Genomic DNA, 24,184 nt, shown 5'->3' on the forward strand with positions numbered 1-24,184 from the left:
CTTAATAAGAGGAAGAAGAGAAATTAAAAAAAACCACACATCCAAAAAGACAGAAAACTACTGATGCCAATATTATATGAATACAAAAAATAAACCTACAAAATAATGTAAAAGTACCTATACTAGACAATTAAGCAACTTTGAGTGTTTCTACAGACTACCTCAATAGTTACAAGAGTTGAAGTTTTCAATCTTGATCATATTGTATCCAAGGGATCTAAAACTTCCTTTAGCATCTGTTACATTATCATGTAAATATAAAACAACAGTATTAATTCTTAACACACGTGAAAGTAAATACCATCTATTAAAATTTGTTCTCATTTAAAAAGAAAGTCAAAATAATAAATAAGTCTAGTAAAACATTTTCGGAATGTTTCGGAAATAAAACATTTTCGGAATGTGGACGCTAACAAACCATCTGCCTGTGGTCAACGATAAATGCATCTTGTGGCCACTGTGGTTTAGAGGGTGCATGAGCCTGGTCAAAGTTAGGACTTCAAAGTCACAGAACAAATAGTTAGTGGTAAACTTGAACCAGAACTCTAAATTATCAGGTCTTATAACTTCCTATTTTCCTTTTTCCAACTTCTTTCACTTAACAATGTTTTCAAGGTCCACCATGTCGTAACATGCCAGTCCTTCATTTCTTCTTATTGTTGAGTCATATTTATCTTTCCTATCTTTCAAATGCTTTTATTCCTCAACCAGTCTCCTTGCTCTGGATACAGTTTCACTTGTTTACATTTTTTGTTGTTCAAAAAAATCACAAAAAATAGTCTAATCGACAAAATAACTAATGATCTTACTGGATTATGCCTCACAGATAAAATAAATATCCATGAGTCCATACTAATATGACTAAATAATTGAAAAAAGTGAATTAATTAGGAAGCAGAGACAGCTTTTCTTTACAAAATTCCAATTAATAAATGTAGAAGAGGAAAGCAGAAAATGACCACTAGGCAAACACAGTAACAGTGCGTGTACACATGATCCACAGATGGAAGCGAAAATTAATGCGCAAAAGTATAAGCAGAAACAGGATATCTGCAGAGTTTCAAAGTATCTCCTCCAAGATATTTACTAGTTATAGAAGGAACAATAAAACTTTACAGCGCTGAAACCTGGCAGATGCCACCTTGACCAAGTGACCAAGGTTAGCATCAGTGGTGGGGAGGCTTATGGACATTATGAACCTTCGAGTCTGATGCACTGGGAAGGGCAGAGCATCACTCCTGCAGTTTTCTAGCAATACACAGTCCCCTTCTAATCACAAGGAAACATCAGACAAACCCAAATTGAGGGACGTTCCACAAAATAACTAGCCAGTATTCCTTAAAAGTGTTAATTAAGGTCATGAAAGATAAGGAAAGATCAAGAAACTGTCACAGATTAAAACAGACTACAGAGAAATAAAATGCAACTTAATTGAATCCTGGACCAGAAAAATGACATTTGTGGAAAAGCTAGTGAAATTCATATAAAGTCTGTAGTTTAGTTAATAGTATTAAACCAATTTTAATTTTTGCTTTTGATTATTATACTACAGTTATGAAAGATGTTTACATTGACAGAATAGTATTTTTTTGCATCTTTTCTTTAGGGTTAAAATTATTTTACAGTAAAAACTTTATTTCAAAAATCCCCAAATCTCTCTACTTCTGATTGTGCTAAAAACAACAAGTATAATAGACATGGATCAAACTAACTGTCAGCTTTGGAGGGAAAATTGTAAAATACTGAAGAGAATTTTATGTCCATGGAGAAGCTGAGAAATCGGCAACAGAGACACATCAATAAAGATACTGCCCTTTTCCTTTAAAGCAAAAAGCTCTACCCGATGTTACTCTCACAATCTTTTTACAACTTTTACAATTTATCAGTTACTTTAAAGCATATTTTATCCTTCATTGGGGATTATGTAGAATATATATGTTACCTCTGAATTACTTTTAAAAGCTTTATAAGAAAAGAAAGACACATGAACATTAAGATATTTGTAATTCCATCAAAACTATAGTCTGACTCTTACAGTAAGTTGGGCTTTATAAAGAGCTAAATTATCAATTAATGTGTTATAATATGCTTCTTTGAATAAAGAAGAAATGGTAATTACCTACTAGACCTTTTCTAAAATAATCACACATAAGAAAATTATTTTGAAACCACAAGAATCTTACAACCAATAATTTTGGGGTAGAAATCTCATAAAAGGGAGGAGAAAGAGTGCAAAAATGATAAGGAAAGGGCAAAAAGCATATTCAATAATTCAGCAGGCAAATTCTTACTAGAAACTAAGCATATTACTTTGAGAATACACAGACTAGTTCAAATGATAATCTTTTAATGTTTATCATGCATTCTTACTTGCAATTATCTGTTATGAGTCAAGAATAGACCATTTTAGCATATTGATTTTAACATCAGAATTTGTTGAAAAAATTTTCTAATTCAGAAAGCCGAATGCAGAAGATATTAGTGTGTTTAAACTGTTAAAAATAAACTTCAGAATTTACACAGATCAGAATTTCTCCAGGTAAAAGTAAAGCTATCAAAATACTGAAATGACCTTGAGGTAACTATATCATTGTGTATTCTAAGTAGATTAAAACTACACTCTGAAACATGATCATCTTTGGTAAATGTATTAAATAAGCACAGAATTGATTAGTCAGAAATGAGTGCCATGCAATGGCTGGAAGCAAGTAATAAAGAGAAGGCACCTTAACAAGCACAGATTTACAGACAGCCCAGTATGAAGTTGCCAATGATTGCTTCTAGTAGTCTAATAAGAAAAGTAAGATTTCACTGAGAGTTTCTGTACCTGTCTCTGTTTGTTAAACCCAGAGTCACATGGCTTTAAGGAAGGAATAAAACAGAGTGAAGGACAAGAGCATAAAGTAATACATCCGATGCACATCTATAAAGGTCTAATACACACAGGCAGAGCTTGGTCATTCCTCCTATTTCCCCTTCACTCTGAACAGACCACGGACAGCAGCACACAGCAAGGAGCACACGTGCATGCATACACACCCCCACCTACAGTAGCTGCATTCCACTCACGTGTGCTTGGTCATCTTCCAATTACACTCTTAAAAAATTATATTTTTTTGTATTGGAAGAATAAATCATGAGTCATGCATTTAATAAGAAAATGAGGTACATCAAATTGGCTATGAAAAGTCAACATTCCTACTATATGCAAGTTTAACATTAACTTAAAAATACTGAATAAGAAGGTTTAGTTACTTAGACTATTGCATGATCATAAAATATCTAGCCACACTATAGGTCATGTTCAGAAATACACTTTCATATTTGAGTTTTGCTTCTTTGGGTATGTGGCACACAATAGATGCGCTAAATATCATTTCATAAGAATGGCCCCAAGAGCTTCTAGCTCGAGAAACAGACAACCCTTGCAAACTGTGATGAACATAACCATTTCAGTGAGGTGGATTTTTAAAAACTCTAATCCAAAGCAAATAATCACTGCTGGCAATTATTCTTCTGTACTTAGACTGATAGTAAATATTCTTAAAATGCTTAAAATGATCTAGAGATGACTGGCAATTTGTACCAAAGTTAATTTACAACACTCTTTTAGCACATTAAACGACAGGGTTTTGCTAGCCTAACATCTGATGTCTTTCTTTTAACATATTCAGTATCTGGAGCACTTCGTGGAAACCCTGTTTTCTAGTTTACACTATTGACCTTATTATAAATAGGTTTTTTAAAAGTTGTCTGTAGAGATTTGCAAAAATACCAAAATAGGAGTGCTAAGGAAATTACAGTTTACTACAAGACATCCAAAACACAAAAGAAAGCACAAAATTATTAACCTGGTTGGAAAACGTAACTTACTCTTCAAGCTACTTAAGAAATGGTTGGAAAATGTAACTTACTCTTCAAGCTAATTAAGAAATACTAGGTCAAAGTTGGCTGATTAGGCATAACACTACATTTTAAGAGCAATCTTTTAAAAAACACAAGTACTGGCAGGGTATGGTGGCTCACACCTGGAATCCCAACACTTTAGGAGGCCACGGTGGTGGATGCCTTGAGGTCAGGCAATCAAGACCAGCCTGGCCAACATGGTTAAACCCTGTTTCTACTAAAAGTACAAAAATTAGCTGGGCTAATTTTTCATTGTGTGGTGGCGCATGCCTGGGTCCCAGCTACTCGGGACGCTGAGGCAGGAGAATCACTTCAGTCCAGGAGGCAGAGGTTGCAGTGAACTGAGGTTGTGTCCAGCCTGAGTGACAGAATGAGACTCTGTCTCAAAAAAACAAACCAAAATGAAAAAAAGCAAAATAAAAACACAAGTACTAAACTACTGCAATGAACATAATTTTGTTATTTTTAAACTTTTAACTGTACTCTAGGATTTCATAACTTTACTGTAATATTATTTCTGTGAAAATATCCCAATCAATTTAGCTGAAAATTGTTTAGGAAAAAAAGTTCTCTTGAGTTGAAGTCTGGTACAAAGACTTTCAAGCTGGAAGTGAAGACAATTTTTCACTATACTTTAATAAAAGGCAAAAATGGGCAAATACTTTTCCAAATTCAAACAGAATAGTACAAATTCACTTCTAAGACACTTTTAAAAGTGTGACTGGTGTTAAAGCTGGTTGAGGCTACTGTGCAAAGTCACTGAGAGCTGACAGGGAGCACCTGTCCTGAGCCTGAAGCCTAAACACAACCTGAAATGCCTTTGGCTCCCTACCTATGGCACCTTTAACCTTCTTGTCCATGTCTTCTCCTGAACAATGAGAGACAGCTTTAACTTCTAAATCAGTGGCAAAAATAAAAATTCTCTACAGATGAGCCCCGCTTTTTTTTTTTTTTTTTTTTTGAGACAAGATCTGCTCTGTCACCAGGCTGAGGGTGCAGTGGTGTGATCTTGGCACTAAACTGATCCTCTCACCTCAGCCTCTCAAGCAGGGGGACTACAGGTGTGCACTACCATGCCCTGCCCGGCTATTTTTTTTTTTTTTTTTAAAGTAACGGTCTTGCTATGTTGTCCAGGCTGGTCTTGAACTTTCGGGCTCAAGTCATCCTCCTTCCTCAGCCTTCCAAAGTGCAGGATTGCTGCAGGAGCCACCACATGGGGACTGCGCAGGGACTGCTGCAGGAACCCTCCCATGGGGACTTGTTTTCACTTTTTACTCGGTCACTCCACTGACTGGATCCTGTTTGATGAAAACCAAGACTTTCAGTTTTAATATCTTCATTCAATAGTTTTCATCAACATCTAAAGGTAAAGGTAACAGCACACTGGAGATCATGATACTGTGTTAACACTGCCTTTGCAGTTCTGAAATTCTTTATGAATAAACTTTGTGCTAATTATTGTCATGCTTTCTCAACAAGGTATAAAAGTCATCTAAATAAAGCTGTCCAAAGGTAACCAGTAAACCCTGTGGCTGAGGAGGTCAAGAAAGAACGACTTCATAGAACTGATAATTCCGTCGGTGGCCTTCAGGTCCACACTCTATGAGGCAGGATTTTCATCAGTTTTGTTCACTGCTGTATCCCATGAGAATAGCGCCTCTTACACTCAATAAATATTTGTTGAACTGATCACACAAGCATCTGTGGTACTCAATGTAAAATAATTCAGGGAAAAATGACAGAATGAAGAAATGCTTTACTGCTCCTTTGAACATGCGCTTTTCAATGAAACACAGTTACCACCAGGAGCAGCATACCTTAAATTAAGCCAGACCACAGAGCTTTTAGAGCAACTCTTTGAGAGGACAGAATAGCATGCCACTGAGGAGGCCTGGCCGGACACAGGCCCTCGATGCTGGGTCCTTCGCTTCGGCAGGGTCACAGAATGGTGTGAATGCTGCCATTTCCTAGCGGGAACTGGACTCAAAGAAGGTAAAGGCACCAATGAAAATATCCCTGGAAAGCGTTCAAAATTTTAAAGTGTATGAAGTATTCAAATAACCTAGAAATTCTTCTGAATTCTAAGAAAACAAACCGATTAACACCTTTAGGCCTAAGAAGCATCAACAGATAAAAAGTCTGTGTGAATCTAAATCGATTGGAGTATTTGTACACCACTCCCATGACTGAGACAAAGATGATTTAACCAAAAACAGTCTGAGTTCTGCATCTTTAAAGCTCCATGGATTCTGGCCTTTGGGCAGTAGTAGCAGTAGTAATAATAATAATAATAATAATAATAATAACGAAGTACTTAAAGTATGCTAAGGCTGACTAATCCTTAAATCAGACCTATGAGGCAGGTCTGCTTTTCCTGGTGAGAAAGCTGAGAATCAGAGGTGTGAAGTAATGTGTCCAAGGCAAAGAGCTCATCCTCAGGGTCTGTTTACCTCAAAAGACCAAATACCTGACTAAGCCATGCTCAGGACGAACGGGGCGGAGCCACCAGCATGGTGGTGAGTGCCATGGTCTCCTGCATTCTAGTTCCAAATCTGGCACCCCTTCCTGTGTCCCTCAAGTAAGTCTCACACGTTCCATCTGTGCCATGTGGAGACTAGCACTCCTGGGGGACCCTCAAGAGGGAAGGCAAGTGTAATGTGGGTGCCAGGATTCTGCGTTTATTGGTTTTATAAACTGGAGTTTTGATTAAGAGTTCATTTCTAAAAGCTTCTATGCTTTGGAAGTTTGAAAAACACTGTTCCTTTCTAGCCCTAATATTCGGGGGAGCATGTCTTGCATATAGTACTAATTTTTTAACCTGGTTTCACAAGATTTGGCATATATTTTTGCTCTATTACACAATTATTTTTTAAAAGCTAGTATGGAGGCTTATAGATATATCCAAATGTTTCACAGAAGTGAGGATTTATATTATTAATATATTTATATTAACATATTTTATATTAGTATATTATTAATATATTATTTATTATATAGTATATAATATAAATATGTTATATATTAATATAAATATTTTATAATATATATTATTCATATTATATATTATTAATTTATATAAATCTTCACTTCTGTGGAACACTTGGATATATCTATAATTTATCTGAGAAGTCCCTGCCTGGACTTCACAAGGTATATAAGCACTACAATGTTCCTTAATGTGAGAAAACGCAATTATTTTTATAAGGATCTTATTTATAAAGGTTATTCAGATGTTCCTCATGGCAAATATATATATATATACACACACACACATACACACATATATATACACACACATACACACACATATATATATAGGGGATCACCTCTATTTTGAAAAGACCATAGCTGGTTAACCCCTCATGGTCTGGCTTTCTTAACACATTACCCTGTGACACGACAATTTGTCCAAAGACGTTTGTGTAGCTCTTGACTTTTCTACAAGCTTTGTACAGGGACAGCTGACTGAGCAGAGATGGGACCAACGGGAAGTCCCATCGTCCAGAAACAGTTTTCTGCTCCAGGGCTTGATGGGCTACATCTCTTCTATCAGGTACTCTCTGTTGGTCCAACTACAAAGTTCTGGCAATGTTCCCACGTGCTGATTCTTTGCCTTTCCACCACAGCTTTCAATCTGACATTGAACTAAGTGACTACTTACTTTTTCTAGGCTTCAACAAAACAAATTTTACATGCTATTGTCATTGTTAATTTCTTAAAAGCAAAGGAAGCTTAGTAAGCATCTATTATTTGCTATACTAATCATAAAAGGATCTTTTCATAGTAAAATAAAAGCAAATGATATGGTTATTTTACTAGACAAAGTCACTAATATATGCAGAGTGCACCTTTGCTGAGCTTCTAAACACATCTCACGAATTACATGATTTCCCCTTCTCCAAAAATTCATTTGAAAATTTGCCTAATGCTCCTTTACTGTTCCCTAAAAAAAACTACAGACACCTTTTAATGACATGTATTTGTCTACATTCTTGAGCATGGGAATAGCTACTATGTCAGCATGTCTGTGTCATTAAGGCCATTAACTTCTTCACAGTATCTGATTTTCTTCAAAAATTTGCTGAGGAATTTTAGCTCGGAGAATTGAATTGCATGCAATGAATCTATATGCCAAAGGCTCTCTGACTAAACTAAAGGTCATTCTTGCATATAATGATGATGACCCATAAAGATTCCATAAGCACTAAACAGCATTATTGTAGTTTACTGCGGATAACTGAAGTCACTTAAACACTTCAGCTGAAACGTTAATGACTTTAAAAGAATCAGTCTCTCAATGAAAGCACAACGGTTCTCTTTTTCTCTCTTACTAACATTAACTCCAAGGAAATTAAAGTTAAAAAAATATTGCTGGCTGGGCACGGTGGCTCACACCTGTAATCCCAGCACTTTGGGAGGCCAAGGTGGGCAGATCACAAGGTCAGGAGTTTGAGACCAGCCTGGCCAACAAGGTGAAACCCCGTCGCTACTACAAAAATACAAAAATTAGCCAGGCATGGTGGCAGGTGCCTGTAATCCCAGCAACTCAGGAGGCTGAGGCAGGAGAATCACTTGAAACCGGGAGGCTGAGGTTGCAGTGAGCAGAGATGGCACCACTGCATTCCAGCCCGACTGAAAGAGTGAAACTCTGTCTAAAAAAAAAACAATCTATTGCCTGCCAAACTGCATGTTTTAAGTTAAAAATTACAGATAAACTTAGGATGCAATATTTCACCATGTTAACTCTAACTGCTATGCCACATTTCAGCACAGCTATAGGCTAAACTGACCATATTACATGGGTGTAGCATAGTCTATAAATAAAACAACTGAAGTTAAAATACAAACTGGGTTCTTTTTTTCTTTTTTTGAGACAGAGTCTTGCTCTGTCACCTGGGCTCTAAATGAAGATTTTAAAGCTCATTACAAACTTATTTCTTATTAAGTACGAAGCCTTATATAGTAGTTTTTTTTTTTGAGAAGTCTCGCTCTTGTCACCCAGGCTGGAGTCTAGCAGTGCGATCTCAGCTCACTGCAACCTCTACCTCCCAGGTTCAAGCGATTCTCCTACCTCGGCTTCCCAAGCAGCTGGGATTATAGGTGCCCACCACACGCTTGGCTAATTTTCGGTTTTTTTTTAGTAGAGACGGGGTTTCACCATGTTGGCCAGGCTGGTCTCGAACTCCTGACCTCAAGTGATCCACCCACCTCAGCCTCCCAAAGTGCTGGGATTACAGGCGTGAACCACTGCGCCCAGCCACTTACACAGTAATTTATGAAGTGATTCCCTCTACGAGGTGTGTTTATTTGTTTTGTTTTGTTTTAAAGAAACCTACTTTAAGGTGTTGGCAAAAAATAAATAATTTCTTTTACATGCTGAATGATCTGTTTATCTGGAAAATTTATTTTAACAAATATATAGGTAAAGAAAAGTATTATAGTACTGCACTAAAACTCAGACTAAGACTTAACTAAATGTAGACACCAAGATTGAGTTACTAAAGATGCATTTTTGGTCTAGATCATCTAGCTCGTGTCTTTTTGTAGTCTCAAGGCTAACACTGGATACTTTTCTAAAATATTCCACATGTGTAATACCAACTACAGGCTTAACAGAAACAGTCAAAGGCAAAGCTAGAGCTCACAATAAGGAGCAAATACTACCAACTGAACACCCCTGACGGCTGCTAGAAAAAGCCCTTCCTTATCGGAGAATCAAAAAAAACCCATCCCATGTATTGAAAAAGGGGAAAAGCAGGAGGAAATGAGTGAAGTTAAACATCCGCTTTTTAATTAATTCATGAACCATAATTATTAGCATTCAGCTACTCTATACTAGCTGCTCATCACACCACAAATGCAGAGTTAGTGAGCTGCTATCATCACAATTAAGACAGTCATTACTGAGGCAGAAGCAATGAGATGCCAGCGATCCACACCACAGGACTACTCCATTACCCTCGAGGAGTCTGTGGGTGAAGAAAGCCCCTCAGCAGCATCCTCCTTGATAACTTCCTAACAACACAAAACAGGAGAGTGTGGGTGAAAAGGGGAAGAGGGGAGCCAACTGTGAAGACAAATGAACATGATGGTAAAATAATACATGACACTGAAACTCAACAGTTTATGTGAATAGATCTTCCCTGCACAACACTTTACAAAATAAACAGCAGTGTAAGTGCTGTAGCTTTTTGCCTTCTGATTTATAAAAATATATTAATAGAGTTTCTTTTTTTAAATTATTACTTTTATCATCAGGAACCTCTAATGTTTTGGGCACAAATGTCTTTTATTAGATTCAATAGCTCATTGGAAGAATTTCCCTTATCTTGTTTAATTCCTGTCATTTGACTAAAATGTTCTTCCTTCAATACATCCTCTATTTTTTATATCATGGTGCTAATATATATATATACACTATAAAGGTACTGTATACACATGTTCTTTACAAAGATATTAGAAATTACCAAATGTAAAGGCTTAGTTTTAAAAGTTTTGGTAGTAAACACTATATTTACAAGCCAGAAAGTTCTGGTTATAAACAAGTCAACACTTATTCGCTGAGACTGCTAGTCATTTTCCTTCCATAGACATTTACCAGAAATGAAAACAAATACATTTTATGTTAGTAATAGGTTATGTTTCTTAAAACTATGTATAAAATAACTTGTACTCTTTTACTATGTAAAGGAAATAAGCAAATCTCGAATGCTATCTATGTTTATTATTAAATTAATATTTTCGTTACCCTTTTATATACTTACTAGGCCATTGTTCTGATCTCTGGGCAAACTCGTTTTTACTGATGGACGTGAGATGAGATGTTGGGAGCCGCCAGGGTAATACCTTGGCGTGTAAAGGTATGGGGCAAAGAATGGCTAGGGAAAAACACGTAACAAAAAAGGGGTGAACAATTACAGAAATGAAAGTGTAATGAGATTTTTCAAATGAAACCAGTAACACACAACTCCAAAATTTTAATGCAAATGACAAAACAAAAGAAAAAAATAAGCCTCACTCATATTCCATAAGATACTAAACTCAAACTTAAGACATATTACTTACATTTTTATATTGGTCATTTCATGTAAGCTTTTTTTAGAAAAATGAGCAACTAAAGTTTTGCACTTTACAGTTTGACACGAGTTTCTCTCTATATTTAACATGTTTACAAGCTTATCATCTGTCAGGTTCTAAGTGATTTAACCAGTATGAACTCATCATCTTTTTAAAAGAAGCACACTGGAATCTTAATACTATTCCTTACCAATAAAAGAGATTAGCCTAAATAAGACCAAAATAAGTCTGGAATATATGAGAACACCCTGGCACAAATTCCAAGAATAATGTTATTACAAGTTCCTGGAGTTCACCTCTAGTTTACACCCTGGAGTTTCTATCCTAAATAAGCAAGCATATTTAAAAAAAACAAACAAACAAAAAACAACAACAAAAAATAGGTGGGGAATCCACTGCTTGTGTGAGATTTATAACAATGGCATGCATTTGTAACCAGTTTCATATAAACAGAAGATATCAAATTATATGGGCTAAACATAAAGACTGCAGTTCATGAAGTTTTGTTACATGAGGTGAAATGTTGCCCACCCTTTTTACTCCTGCCAGCTTAGAAGAATTATTCTGCTTTTAACTTTAAGACTAAAAAATCTTAACTAACTACAGCGAAAAGTAGCTAGATTTAAAAACAAAAGAAAACTGTAAATGTTTTAAAAAATGATAAAATACTATTAAAGCATGATTACATTATTGTTATTCATGAAATTAGTGAACATAGTATCTCAGGCTAGATGGTAAGGGAATCTTCAGTTTTTTAAAATAAGCTTCTTGGTTTCAAATTTTCAGTTGGCATCAACAGAGCTATTTTATGTAAACTTACACAGCAGATTTTAAGAATGGTAAATAAAAACCTGCATTTCACACTACCTACCACACAGTTAAATTTTAAAAGATGGAATACATGATAAAATGCCATTATTCCACCTTTGTCTCCTTGTCCAAATAGAAAAATGGAATAACATTTCTAGGGCCTCTTTAAACAGTACCTAATTACTTATATGGGCAACATTTTTCAAAAACTGAAAGTTTAAATTCTAGAATCCTTTCTTTGTCATCTTTATTCTACATTCTCTTTCTTCCCAGCTCATATGAAATGCATTTACGCAGGCAGTTTAGGCACTAGGCTTCTATGACTAACTAGGTCCTATGTTTTCTCGAATTAGACTAAAGAGGGAGACAGTAAAATAAGAAATTGCAATGCATCTTAAGAGAACAGTTCCAAAAAGTGTAACCCCAAGTTCATGCTCCATTTTCCTACAGGAAATGTTAGTGTTTGAGGTCATTAAAGTGAGAATATAGCTTGGGCCTACTAAACTTGACAGGGCCTGAATACCACTCATAATTAGTTGCATTTCATCTTTTCATCTAGGAAATTATCTTATTTATATTAAGTAAAAAAGTATAGATGACTGAAGATAACATAAGACTCTAAAAATACGCTATAGTGCTACTATTTGGAAAAACATCTGAGTTTCAATAGCAGTACCTTCCCATTATTATCTCTTATTTAAAAGACAAAAGCATATTAAGTATAGGTTTACTAAACTACTGGAAGAATTTAAGTTTATCATTGTTTTAAATGCCAATATAAGCTATTATACAAGATATAACAAATATAATATTTGCTATATATGTTTATAAACAAAGAAACAGATTCCTTTGAAGCATAGGACAGTCACTGTTGACCCTATGGAGTCCATTTACTTATCAAGAAACTAAATAAAAGAAAAAAATATCTAATATTCAGACCCTCTTGAGATCTAGAACACATTAAAATTCTAAATTATTTTGATTTCCAAAAACTCCTATATTTTACATTCAAACTTTACATTTTTCCTATGTTAAAGCCAAAGCACAGTTTTAAAACAGTAACAGAATCTACAAGCAGAAAACTGAGGTGTCCCTGGAACAAATTCTTAAAAATAAAGCTGCCTCCAACTTCCTTACCCTGTTGTAGAAGGGATGCTGAGGGCCTGTCATGCCACTGTAATAGCTGCTGTGAGGCTGTGGTGACACCACTCCACCTGCGAAGGGCCCATTGAAGGACGTGGAAGAGCACACAGATGGGGGCTGGCTGTACGCTGATGGTGCCCTAGGAGGACCCTCATGTAGAGGGAGCGGCGGGTACGCCAGTCCTCCGATACTGATCTGCTCTCTGGCAGCGCGAACATCTGAAAGATTCAATCAGACCCCACAAGGCAAGAGAAAACAGGACATTAGGAATTAGTCCAATTATCACATTCTTCGTTAGTTACCAGGCAGAAACATGACTTTATCACTCTTGCCAGGGATTCCAACTAGATTAAAAAAGAAGACAGAAAATCTTGAAAACTCACAGGCCTTTCAGTGAGAAGTGCCCAGCTACTTTGCATAAAAGCTTTTTCACCATTCGAAGTCACCAATATCTGGATTCTTCTCTTCAGTTATTAGAACTACTGACTCATCTCTAACTCTTACAGGATTTAAGATATTCTAACAATTCTTTTGATTCATGTTATCAACTATTAATAACTCATATTGGGTATTAACACATAGAATGTTAGCAAAGACTGTGGGTTTGCAAATTATGAGACTGATCCACCTCTGAACAACAATAACAAATTCCACAGTCACGTAATATCTTTTGACATCAGCCTTGTAACAGGTACCTAGAAAACAGAATACAGAAGTAGTTTAAGGTGATCTCTTCACAGTTCCTGGAAAACTCAAAGGCAGGCAGGTCAGCAGAGCCAGGTCATACAAAAGACTGTTTCAATGAAGGTTTTATGTGTGTGCATGTGCATAGAGTGGTACCTCCAGAACTTCATTTATTTCAAAGCCTTAATGTCACTACCCTGAAGCTCTAGTCCCCAGATTTAAGTTAATATCTGAAAAGTAATATAAAGATTTTCTTACTTCTCTGGATAGATATCCCTATTAAGAACCGAAGACTGGTGACAGGCAAATTACAATGGATGGACATCATGAAGTCATGACTGTATGTTAAAACAAATCCAATTCCAAAGTTCCAAAGTAAGGACTTGGGCAGGGGTGCGACGGGTGGGGACAGGGATCATAATAAAGTGAGTTCCACAAATACTAACGGGATTTTCTTTACATTCTCAAAAGGATACCAAGACTCCTAATGTTTAATTTCATTAATTTTTCTGTGTAGTGCTTAGTTTAATACCTCTTGGTTTTTCATAGAGCAGGAGAAATGTATAGAAATAAGTTAGAAACATGAAAAATTATTAGGACTTCAGATGAAAAATGAAATTTACTACTAATACCCACCTGCAATAATTTCCCGTAGTTTGGGATCTAGGTTTACAGTGCATGGCAAAAAGACTTTTACATCTCGAGCCACAAGAACTGGGGTCCTTGAAGATAAAAACACCTCAAAATTTCTTATATCTCCATCAATTTCAAGCAGTGGCTCAACATCCTTAGTTGTTGGAATATTCTTTGATATTCTTCAAATAAGAAATCAATGAAAAAGGTTATCAATGTCACTATTAGAAAGGCAAATTCTGCATGTCACCTGAAGTTACTTATACAACAATTACATATCTCGGTCTGATTACACATCGGCTCACTGCCACCTCTGCCTCCAGGTTCAAGCGATTCTCCTGCCTCCGCCTTCTGAGTAGCTAGGATTACAGGTGTGTACTACCATACCTGGCTAATTTTTGTATTATTATTATTATTATTTTATTTTTTTATTTTTTTTTTTGAGACGGAGTCTCGCTCTGTCGCCCAGGCTGGAGTGCAGTGACCGGATCTCGGCTCACTGCAAGCTCCGCCTCCCGGGTTTACGCCATTCTCCTGCCTCAGCCTCCCGAGTAGCTGGGACTACAGGCGCCCGCCACCGCGCCTGGCTAGTTTTTGTATTTTTTAGTAGAGATGGGGTTTCACCATGCTAGTCAGGATGGTCTCGATCTCCTGACCTAAGGTGATCCACCCACCTCAATCTCCCAAAGTGCTGGGATTACAGGCGTGAGCCACCACGCCCAGCCAAAAATCTATTTTTAACTTTTAGGGTTTTTAAATTTTTTTTTAATTTTTGAGACAGAATCTTGTTCTGCCACCCAGGCTGGAGTGCAGCGGCACAATCTTGGCTCACTGCAACCTCTGCCTCCCTGGCTCAAGTGATCCTCCCATCTCAGCCTCTGGAGTAGCTAAAACTACAGGCTCATGCTACCAAGCCTGGTTAATTTTTATATTTTTCTATACAGACAAGATTTCTTCATGTTGCCCAGGAGGCTCTTGAACTCCTGGGCTCAAGCAATCCATTCACCTCAGCTTCCCTATTGGGATTACAGGCATGAGCCACCTCACCCAGTCTAAAATTTTTTTTTAATAAAAGAGAAAGAAACTCAAAAAAGGAGTATGGTTACAAAAAAAGGTAACAATGTGTACAGCCAGAATTCTACTGCCTTTGGCCATGGCAGGACGTGGGTGGGGAAATAGGAAGGAGAGCCGCACATGCACAGGCGTGTCATATGCTCCAGGTCACTTAAGCTGGCTACGCTCAGTGAAGATTCACTGAGTTATCGCTTTACAGACGACGACAGTGGCCTCAGACAGATTACACAGACTGCCCAAAGTCACACAACTAGGAAAGAGAATCTGACCAGTTCTGAAACCCATGCTTTTTAAATAGAATACCATGGTTTTTCCTTTGCAAAGAAAACAAGAAATGAAGAACTTATAAATAAATTACACAAATTAAAAAAAAGTTAGTATAGGTTTTTCCTTTTTTAAAAAGGGTTTTGTTTCCTATTGTAAAAGTAATACATGCTAACTATATACGTGTATACACAAGATAGAAAAACAGACAGGAAAAACATATACTTTTGCCAATCAGACACAATACCTGCTAATATAATATGTCACTTAGTCTTTTATTATGCGGAATGTTTTGTATAACTGAGTTCAAGCACTATGTAAACAATTCTGTATCACGCAGAGACTCTTGAATGTAAAAATAAGTAATATTCATTTAAAAACATTTATTAAACACTACTGTATGAAACCGTAGTTTTTGTAGGTTGAAAATAGTCAAATGTTGACAACTCCTGATCTAAGGCAGTAAGAACAAATCACTGAGGGATAAAAAGAAGAAAAAGAAAGAGAAGTTAAAAGACAAGGGGTACATGAGAAAACTAGAAACAACCCAAATGTCCACTAACAGATGGAAGGATAAATAAATGGTGGTATATCCACACAATGGAATACTACTCAGCACTAATAAAAAAAATGAACTACTGATACACAGAACATGGATGAATCCTCAATAAATTAATCCACCCAATAAAGAGTACAGAGCAGTATGTTTTCATTTCTATAAAACTAGAAAATGCAAACCAATCTAAAGTATCAATGCAGACCAGGGTTTGCTGTGAAGTTAGGAATGTGAGGCAGGAGGGGGGCAAGGGAGGGTATCAAAGGAACAGGTGGAAAATTTTGGAACTGATGGAAACATTCACTCTCTTGATTGTGGTGGTGACTTTGTGGGTATACACATTTATCAAACTCCTGAGATCGGTCAATTTAAACATGGCAGTTTATTGCATGTCAATTATGCCTCAAAAAGTTCTTTAAAAATCACTGGATATATCTTTCCAATTAAACAAGAATATTACCTGTTTGATTAAACTAAGTCAGCACAGTTGCAGAGGAGCAGTAAGATTCTCATGCTCTTCAAAAAGTGAAATGGGAATCTTATTCTAATGTTAGTAACAGTTATAGCATTTCTTTGGGACTAGCACTTTACTGCTCAGACCCAATACTTGGCTAGTAGCCAAATACTAAAAGTCATCTAAGGGAAAAATCCAGAGAACACAATTAGCAAACAAGAAGAGAATAGGATGCTGGTGAGAAAATAAGGGTAGCAATTTTATCTTAATTAATTTCAGAAAGTTCCTTTTACAAACACAGATACATGCACAAGACAGAAAAGCCCTGTGAGATGGGGTTACTTTTAATACATTAAAATCGTGTTCAAACTGATTATTAAATATATTTAAAATGAAATGGAAAACCTGGAGAATGGTTGCAAGTGGCGATAAAATCAGAGCTTAAACAGTTAAATAGGTAGTTCATCTATTTCAGGAGTTGAACACAAAATACTAAAAAGAGAAGCTAGAAAGATTTAGATAAAAACACACAGCTGACAAGTCACATGAAACAAATTAACTGCATTTTAATGCCAGCTCTGCTTCTGCCTGAATGCAACAGTGTTCTCAGTATGATGAACAATGCTGCTGTTCACAAGCCAACAGGCTACTGCTGGCTTCCAGATTGAAGTCTCTATTCTAACCTTCTGAGCTCAATACATTCAACTCTTCTGCTGAAAGAGATATTTATGTAAATGATAATCTTTTGGCAGTGGGCCATCAAAATCATATGTGCCTTTATTTTTCAGATATTTTTCCAAAGGTTAGCATTTAAAGAATTTAAGTAACTTCACTTTTCAATTAAGAGTGAATTTAAATTTCCAGTATTATGAATCATGTGAATTAAAGTTGCCAGCAGTTAAATGGCCCAAAGAAAGCGTTATAAAACCTCAGGCACCAATGAGCTCCTAGTAAGTCTAAATGCAATTTCCTTCTATGCTACCAATCTAGCAATACTTGTTAATGCCAACATCAATGTAAGTTAAAAGCATTTTGATTATAAATGACAGTGGTTTACACAAAGTCCATATTAATTCCTTGGCAGAAATTGCATAAACTATTCATATCACTTCCATTCAAAATGAGGTTTTAAATTACATAAAAGACTTCTATTTTAAATCAAAATATAAACAGATTCTTACAGCAGAATTTATGAAGAAGGTATTATTTATCACATTTTATCTAAAAGTAGCTGCCTAATAATGTCATTATTTAGTAGGGTGTTAAAAAATAAGACACATTTTCTTTAAAAATTTAAAGAGAAAACTCTTAAATGCCTTATAATTTTATTACCTTGAAACAAATTTAACTTCTAATAGTCTCTCAAATACTTGCTACCAGTGAATGCCCATTTATTAAATACTCTCCATGCACAGAACACTTTGGAGATTCTGGGAGGCAGACAGAACACAGACAGAAACCAGCCACTTCGCACTGCCGCCAAAAAGTCAGGAACAAAGATAAAATGGAGTCCATTTATACGCCCACTGCCATCTGTGAAAAGGCAAAAACCCGGGCTGGGCGTGGTGGCTCACGCCTGTAATCCCAGTACTCTGGGAGGCCGAGGTGGGTGGATCACGAGGTCAGGAGATCCAGACCATCCTGGCTAGCTCGGTGAAACCCCGTCTCTAATAAAAATACCAAAAATTAGCCGAGCAGGAGGTATCTTGCAATTGCATATGAACTTAAGCATCAGTTTTCTGTTTCTGCAAAAAAAGGCACTGGAATTTTGATAGGTATAATATTAAATCTGTGGATCACTTCAGGTAGTACAGACATCCTGATGTTTAGTCTTCCTACCCACGAGCACAAGATGTCTTCCTACTTATTTAGATCTTTCATTTCTTTGGGCAATTTTTTTTAGTTGTCAGTGTACAAGTCTTTAACTTTCTTGGTTAAAGTTATTCTGAGGTATTTTATTCTTTTAGATGCTACTGTAAAATGAACTGCCTCCTTAATTTCCTTTCAGATTGTTCACTGAAGGTGTACAGAAATACAACTGATTTTTGTGTGTTGATCTGTACCTGCTGATTAATTAGCTCTAACAGCTTTCTTGTGGGCTCGCTGGGATTTTTCTACATATAGAAGAATCATCCAATTTGGATTCCTCTATTTATTTTGCTAGTCCAATTGCAATGGCTAAAGCTTCTAGTGCAATGTTGAATAGCTGTGGTGAAAGTGGGTATTTTAGTTAGCTCAGGCTGCTAAAGCAGAATATCATAGGCTGGGTGGCTTAAACAGCAGACATTTATTTCTTGAAGTTAGAGGCTGGAAGTCAGAGATCAAAGTGCCAGATGGTAAGGTTCTGTTAAGGGCCTTCTTTTTGGTTTGCAGATGATCCCCTTCCTACGTCCTGACATCAAGGACACTATAGAGAGAGAGAGAGAGAGAGAGAGAGAGAAGCTCTCTAGTTTCTTCTTAGAAGGGCACTAATCCCATACGAGGATTCCACCCTCATGACCTCATCTAAACCTAATTATCTCCCAAAGGTACCAACTCTAAATAATGTCATATTGGGGGTTTGGGCTTCAACATAAAAAATTTTGGCAGGACACAAGCATTTGTTCATAGCAGCAGGCATCCTTGTCCTGTTCTTGTAACTTAGGAGGGATAATTTCAGTCTTTCACTATTGAGTACAATGTTAGCTGCAGATAAGAGTAAAGTTAACCACTAAAATAATGATCTCAACATCAGGCCTACATCCAAAAGCTTTTAAACCAAACAGCTTAATATAAAGTAGTCAATTAAGAAAATGAAGACTATGCTACCCACACTATTTCCTAGCCTATTCTATTTACTGCAATCTTTGGAAATTCATTTTGTGAAAAAAAAGTTAAGATATTTACAAGTGTTATACAAACAAGATGCAACCATTGGTTCAAAAAATAGGGTTTGTTTTTCCCCAATAAAAGTGCATACTTTAATAGGACTATTTGAATAAAAATCCCACACAGATGGAATGTGTACTTAACATTAAGAAAGCAGGGAAGCAACATGTCCCACAACATAGAACACTCAATTGGCTCAATGAAGATGAATTACCCTTTCAACCAAGTATCTTTTTTTTAATATTTATTACAAATGTCACAGTCAGTTCAGTAAATGCCAACAGTCATACAGCTTTAACCTTTAGTCATGAGAAGTACACTTGACTGTTTCCAAAGGGATATGTGAGGCCGTCTTCATTTCACAGGAGCAGAAGTGACTACTGTTGTTTGCTCTTTAATGTTTCAACTAATCATTCCGTTGTCTCATGAAGGCCAGTGCCTCTGATTGCTGAAGTTCTGAATATTTGCCTTTTCAGTCCTTTGAGGCAGATAATCCAAGTGAATGTGCATCTCTGAGGGAGTCATGGCCTGTTCCATGTCCTGCTTATTTGCAAATGCCCCTAAAATGGCTTTTCTCAGCTCTCCATCAACATGGCAACTAACTCTGACTTGGAAATGCCAATTCGGTCTTGGTCACAACTGTCTGCACCACAGCATCTGTGTTTGAATAACAACATCTTCAGTATGGCTCTGTCCTCCTAAATCCCAGACTTGGAATTCTATATGTTTTCTTAGTTGGTTTTGTTTTTAAGATGGAGTTTCGCTCTTGTTGCCTAGGCTGGAGTGCAGTGGTGCGATCTCTTAGCTCACTGCAACCTCCGCCTCCTGGGTTCAAGCAATTCTCCTGCCGCAGCCTCCCGAGTAGCTGGCAGTGCAGGCATCGGCCACCACGCCTGGCTAATTTTTGTATTTTTAGTAGAGACGAGGTTTCACCATGCTGGCCAGGCTGGTCTCGAACTCCTGACCTCAGATGATATGCCTGCTTGGCCTCCCAGAGTGCTGGGATTACAGGCGTGAGCCACTGTGCCCAGCCATGCATGGTTTTTATAAGCTACCATCTCAACATTAAATCTGATGATAGAAATGTTAGTAATGACTTTTCCAACCTGTAATCTGCATAAAATTGTGGTTTTTTCCTGTCTGTGTAATCCCCAAATTAAAATCCTCACTTCCCAGGTTCCAAACAGACTGGAAAAAAAATACTTGAGAAAAATCTACCGTGATTAAGCCCTGTTCACCCTCACCAATCCTTAGGAACAGGTCCTGGCCTCAGCAGCAACTCCAATTCGCGGCACCTCTGCTCACCTTGGCCTCTGGCTCTGCCGCTCAGCCTGGACTTCCACATTGGATCTGTCAATTTGTTGATATGTTCAAGGAAAATACTTGTGGTTTCATTGCTTTTCTCTGTTACTCTATTCTTGATTTTATTTCTCTCTACTCGAACCTTTATTATTTCCTTCCTTCTGCTAGCTTGTGGTGTAATTTGCTCTTCTTTCTCCAGTTCCTCAAGGTGTAAAGTTAGGTTATTAATTTAGTATCTTTCTCTTTTTTTAATGTAGGCATTTACAGCCATAAATTTCCCTCTGAGCACTGCCTTTGCTGCATCCGTAAGTTTTCATCATTCCTAATATTTTTGTAAAAGTATTTTCATAACTATTCCATGAGTCACCTTTCCTACCATGTTGGAAAGAACATTAGCTGAGGGGGTCAGAAAGTAGACACTTTGTCTGCCACAGCCGAAGTAATAAAAGCACCAAGAGCCGAAGCTGTCCACATGCAGGAGACTGCATTAAATACACGACAGCTCTCTGTGGAGAAAAGAACTCGCTGGAAGTGAAAAGAGGCATCTGTGCTCCTGTGGTGGTCACAGAATATTCTCAAGACAACAATGCGAACAGTGCCAGGTGTTCTCACTGACACTCATTTTTCAAGGTCTACAAAAGTAAGTCTGCATTTCATAGGCATCCTATTGAGTAACTACACTAGGAAACAATGAAGCGCTTATATACTCTGCAGGCCGAATAGATCATCATGGCATGGCTTCTTCAAGTGTGTTTGTCTGTTTATTTCTGGTTTAAAAGAAGACATTTGCAAGTATCTAATGTGTCTGACTTACGTGTTTAAGGATGGTGTGATTAGGGTTAAATGGTGCAAACCATAAAAGCGTTCATATAAGTTGCCATGGAAAACATTGGCAGAGCTAAACAAAGTTATTATCTTACTTACCAGAAGAGACTACTCTACATTAAACAAAAATTATTCCCACTGAGGGTGTGTATCTCCAAGATGATCTACTTGGCCAGAACATCAGGGCCCAAGATTACGTTTTTATATGAAAGAAGGAAACTTGTATGCATGTAACTTAAAGGATTAAAAAACCCCTTAAACTCAGTAGAATGTCATCATGTACACAAACTGTCTTTGGCATTAAGGCTGCAATTCTGGCAACTAGATGGATGCAAAAAGAATCAACAACCAGGGAGGGTAAAATATAAAAATTCAAAGGGGTATCTGCCTAGGTTCAAGCACAATACTGGTAAGGCACTGTCTTCGTTCATGTCTACTATGTCAAATGATCTGAGGAAGGTACATTTAAGGGCTCTGTATCCCTCTTCTTATATAAACTGTAACAGGGAAACTATATTTAAAAGTTATGAAGAATTGAGAAGCAAATTTAAAAAGAACTAATTGGCTGAATACCTACTGTCTGCCATTCTCTGAGGCAGTTGCTTTACCTAGTTTATCTAACTTCTCTCTCTGCATCCCATGAGGTATTTATTATTTCCATTTTTAGAATGAGGAAAGTAAGTCTCAGAGAGGTAAGCAACGGATGCAGCCCCGTCATGGACACAGCGGCAGAGCAGGTACCTGCTCCTGACTGCTTCAAAAGCTGCCGACTGCTCACTGCACCAGTTCAAACAGCAGCCACAGACATGGCTCAAAATCCCTCAGGTAATGACTTACACGTTTTTACTCCTTAAAACTATAATAGAAAAGAATGCTGTTACATATTACATTTTAACACACTGAAGAAGATCAACAAATAAGCTGTGCTGATAAGTCATTCTGGATTTTTCTTTTAGTTTCAGTTTTTTTGCGGACTTGGAAATAAAGCTTCTCCTCCGTCTTTATGGATATATTTAATTTCCTTCATCATTTTTTCCGAATCTGGATCAGCACTTTTTTGTTTACAAAATTATGCAAACCAGTTCACTACACTACAGACTAGAAGCCTGAGCAAAGGCTGTAAAAATCATTAAAAAATTGCATGACATGACTTTCACCGAGTCAGAGAAGCAGATAACACCTCAAATAATTATAAGAAATGTGAACAACTCCAAGATACTATTGGTGATTCACCTATAAAACAATATTCCCAATTAATCTTTCAAGTTTCTAGATCGGATTAAATGAAAATATCCTGTCATTGCAAATAACGTTTAAACACTGGTAACATTTGTATCTTCTCATGATTTAGGATTTTCTTACTGTTACAATCCCAAAACTACTTAGAGAAACAAATAGATGTTTAAACCAATTTAGGATTGTAAGAGTCATCCACAATTCTCCAATTTTAATATTCTTCAGAATAGCTCATTTTTCTCACGAACTGAATTTATTAGGAAATGTTATAATTTGAATCAATAAACTTATATTAATTCTGCTTTATTTACTGGACTTCTGCATAAGATTTGGAAAAAGGCTTCCACTGGGGTAAAAGTCTAAAAACCAGTGTATTACTGCGTGATATCTACCCAGTTACAACCATGCAAGTAATCAGATATTAGTAATTCAGGTGACAAAGCAATACTTTCACCTTGGGTAATGAGAGAAGACTTTAGTAAAGTGATAAGAGAGGCAAAATAATTCATAACTGACTCCACGTGAAAATAGTGTCTATCATTAAAAAGCAAAGCCTGTTTTTTGGCATCAAGAGTTTATACTTGATATTTAAAAATGTTTCGACAAAAGTACATGAGATAAAATTTTCATAGCTGTTTTAGGCACCACTAGTAATATCATAAGTTGCTACCAAGGGATGAATTGTCTATGCAATTGTCGCCTTTAAGAAATCTGAGTGTATTACATTGATCATATATAGAATGCAAATGTTGGGTAATAAAACTGAATGACAGGCATAGAGAAAGGAGGCTCTGAACTCAAAGTAGATTTATGAATATGTTTCAGATTAAGGCAAAATCTTTATTATACAAGTACTCTTAAAAGATTTAATGTTTAAAAAGTATAGAACCGAAGTTCTACAATGCTTAGGATTTAATATTTTTATATCTAAAGGCAAATTTGTAAGCAGATCAATTTCTTTACGCTCCTCTTTTTTCACAGCCACTATTTTCCCGAAAGTTAATTGAAACTAATTTGAGGAGACAAAAGTAGCACAACACTTAAAAACTATGTTATATGAATAGAAAACCATTCATTTGCCTATGATAGAGATTCTCAGTGCTGAAAAATGTCCTGAAGCCATTTTTTTTAAAACAACAACAAAAAAGGAAATTCAATCTTTCATTAAACTCTCACTTGTTTTTCTATGGAAGGGGAAAGCAAAATGTATTACATCCTATTTTTGGCCGAATGTGCTAATAATGTTTGTAGTGAAATGCTCCCATCTTGTGGACTTTTTGAATATTGCTAACAGGAGCCACTTCTGCAGCATGGTTTTACACCAGCAGCTCCACATTATCTTAGCATTTGAA

General features: G+C 36.6%; 1 protein-coding gene across 15 annotated transcripts in view; it reads right to left on the bottom strand.

Annotated features, from left to right (window-relative positions):
- The window catches only part of KIDINS220 (kinase D interacting substrate 220), a 109,298-nt gene that overhangs the window by 8,385 nt on the left and 76,729 nt on the right, over positions 1 to 24,184 (bottom strand). For 4 of the 15 annotated variants that reach the window (XM_073022758.1, XM_073022757.1, XM_007971556.3 and 1 more), the window contains exons 23-26: positions 14,257 to 14,435; positions 12,931 to 13,154; positions 10,671 to 10,784; positions 9,865 to 9,921 (exon numbers count right to left, since the gene is read on the bottom strand). In XM_073022758.1, coding sequence (XP_072878859.1) covers positions 9,865 to 9,921; positions 10,671 to 10,784; positions 12,931 to 13,154; positions 14,257 to 14,435 — 574 coding nt within the window. Of the gene's footprint in view, positions 1 to 2,827; positions 2,861 to 9,864; positions 9,922 to 10,670; positions 10,785 to 12,930; positions 13,155 to 14,256; positions 14,436 to 24,184 lie in introns of all 15 variants that reach the window. The other 11 variants (XM_073022761.1, XM_073022759.1, XM_038006523.2 and 8 more) reach the window with 3 other exon arrangements.

The sequence above is a fragment of the Chlorocebus sabaeus genome, chromosome 14 (assembly GCF_047675955.1).
Source record: "Chlorocebus sabaeus isolate Y175 chromosome 14, mChlSab1.0.hap1, whole genome shotgun sequence".
Lineage (NCBI taxonomy): Eukaryota > Metazoa > Chordata > Mammalia > Primates > Cercopithecidae > Chlorocebus > Chlorocebus sabaeus.